The 1,191-nt window shown below is 40.0% G+C and overlaps 1 protein-coding gene across 1 annotated transcript in view; it reads right to left on the reverse strand.

Moving 5' to 3' along the window:
* The window catches only part of LOC101859206 (hippocampus abundant transcript 1 protein), a gene marked incomplete in the record, with an annotated part of 32,118 nt that overhangs the window by 4,775 nt on the left and 26,152 nt on the right, over positions 1–1,191 (reverse strand). Inside the window, 1 exon segment of the mRNA XM_013089163.2 lies at positions 450–562. Coding sequence (XP_012944617.1) covers positions 450–562 — 113 coding nt within the window.

Consider the following 1,191-nt stretch of genomic DNA (forward strand, 5'->3'; position numbering starts at 1 on the left):
TGGGGGGGGGAAGGGGGAGATGGATGGACAGACAGAAACAACAGATGGGGAAGAAAAAAGACAGACCTTCTACTGGCACTCTCCAACCACCTGGTGTAACAGACCAACAAAGACATGAATGAGAGTGAACAACTAGCATCAGTGTGCCTCACTAACAAGTACCAATGCGCATGGTTGCAAGCTTTAACTCTCCTCCTTTTTTATGTTTGTTGCTCCCCACACACATATACTCACCAGTGACACCCTCCACCAACCCACGCACACACAAACTCACCAGTGACACCCTCCACCCACCCACACACACAAATATATTCACCAGTGACACCCTCTACCCACCCACACACACACAAAACTCACCAGTGACACCCTCCACCTACCCTCACACACATAATAACATACTCACCAGTGACACCCTACACCCACCCACCTACACATACACACAAACTCACCAGTGCTGAGAGGCAAAGCCGAAGCAGGTCAGCTGGATGATCTCAAAGACCAGGCCAAACATGATTGTCTGCTTGTGGCCGATGTACTTCATTAACAGGGCTAATATTAAAGTCTGCAGAGAGAAGCAAACACAACAGACAATTTTACATGTGCATGTAAAAAAATCTTAATTAGCAGGGCTTATAATACAACAAAATATAGAAAAGTCTGCAGAGGAAAACAAATACAAAAGACTTTATGTGTGCACAAAAAACTACATTAACAGGACTAATAATACAAGAAAAAAATTATATATAAATTTACGAATGGAGACAAATACAAAACTCGTTTTAATAGGGCCACAATCTGCCTTTCCATATTCAGGGTTTTCAACAGGAATACTTCAAAATCTCAAAATAAAATGATAGTTACTTGACCAGAAAAGTCTGTGTGAAAGTTTTTGAGAGTTTAAGTAAAGAGAAGCACATTGATGCAAGAACAACCAATTAGTTGCTTAAAGCAAAACACACAGACAGAAACAGTGAAGGGAATGAAAAGAAGAAGCAAGAGGGCATGACTCAGAGGGTTAACTATCTGTGGTAGTTCAAAGTTTGAAAGCAAAATGCCTTAAAAAGAAGAAAAAAAAATCCCTCCCATTAATTGATTGAGCTGCATTACAGTGTACCAACACATCTCTAACAAAACAAAATAAAAATGTTTTAAAATTTTTCAAAAAAATAAAAACCTGGACTCAAATCCCCC

This window comes from Aplysia californica, unplaced genomic scaffold (genome assembly GCF_000002075.1).
Source record: "Aplysia californica isolate F4 #8 unplaced genomic scaffold, AplCal3.0 scaffold00885, whole genome shotgun sequence".
Taxonomy (NCBI): Eukaryota; Metazoa; Mollusca; class Gastropoda; order Aplysiida; family Aplysiidae; genus Aplysia; species Aplysia californica.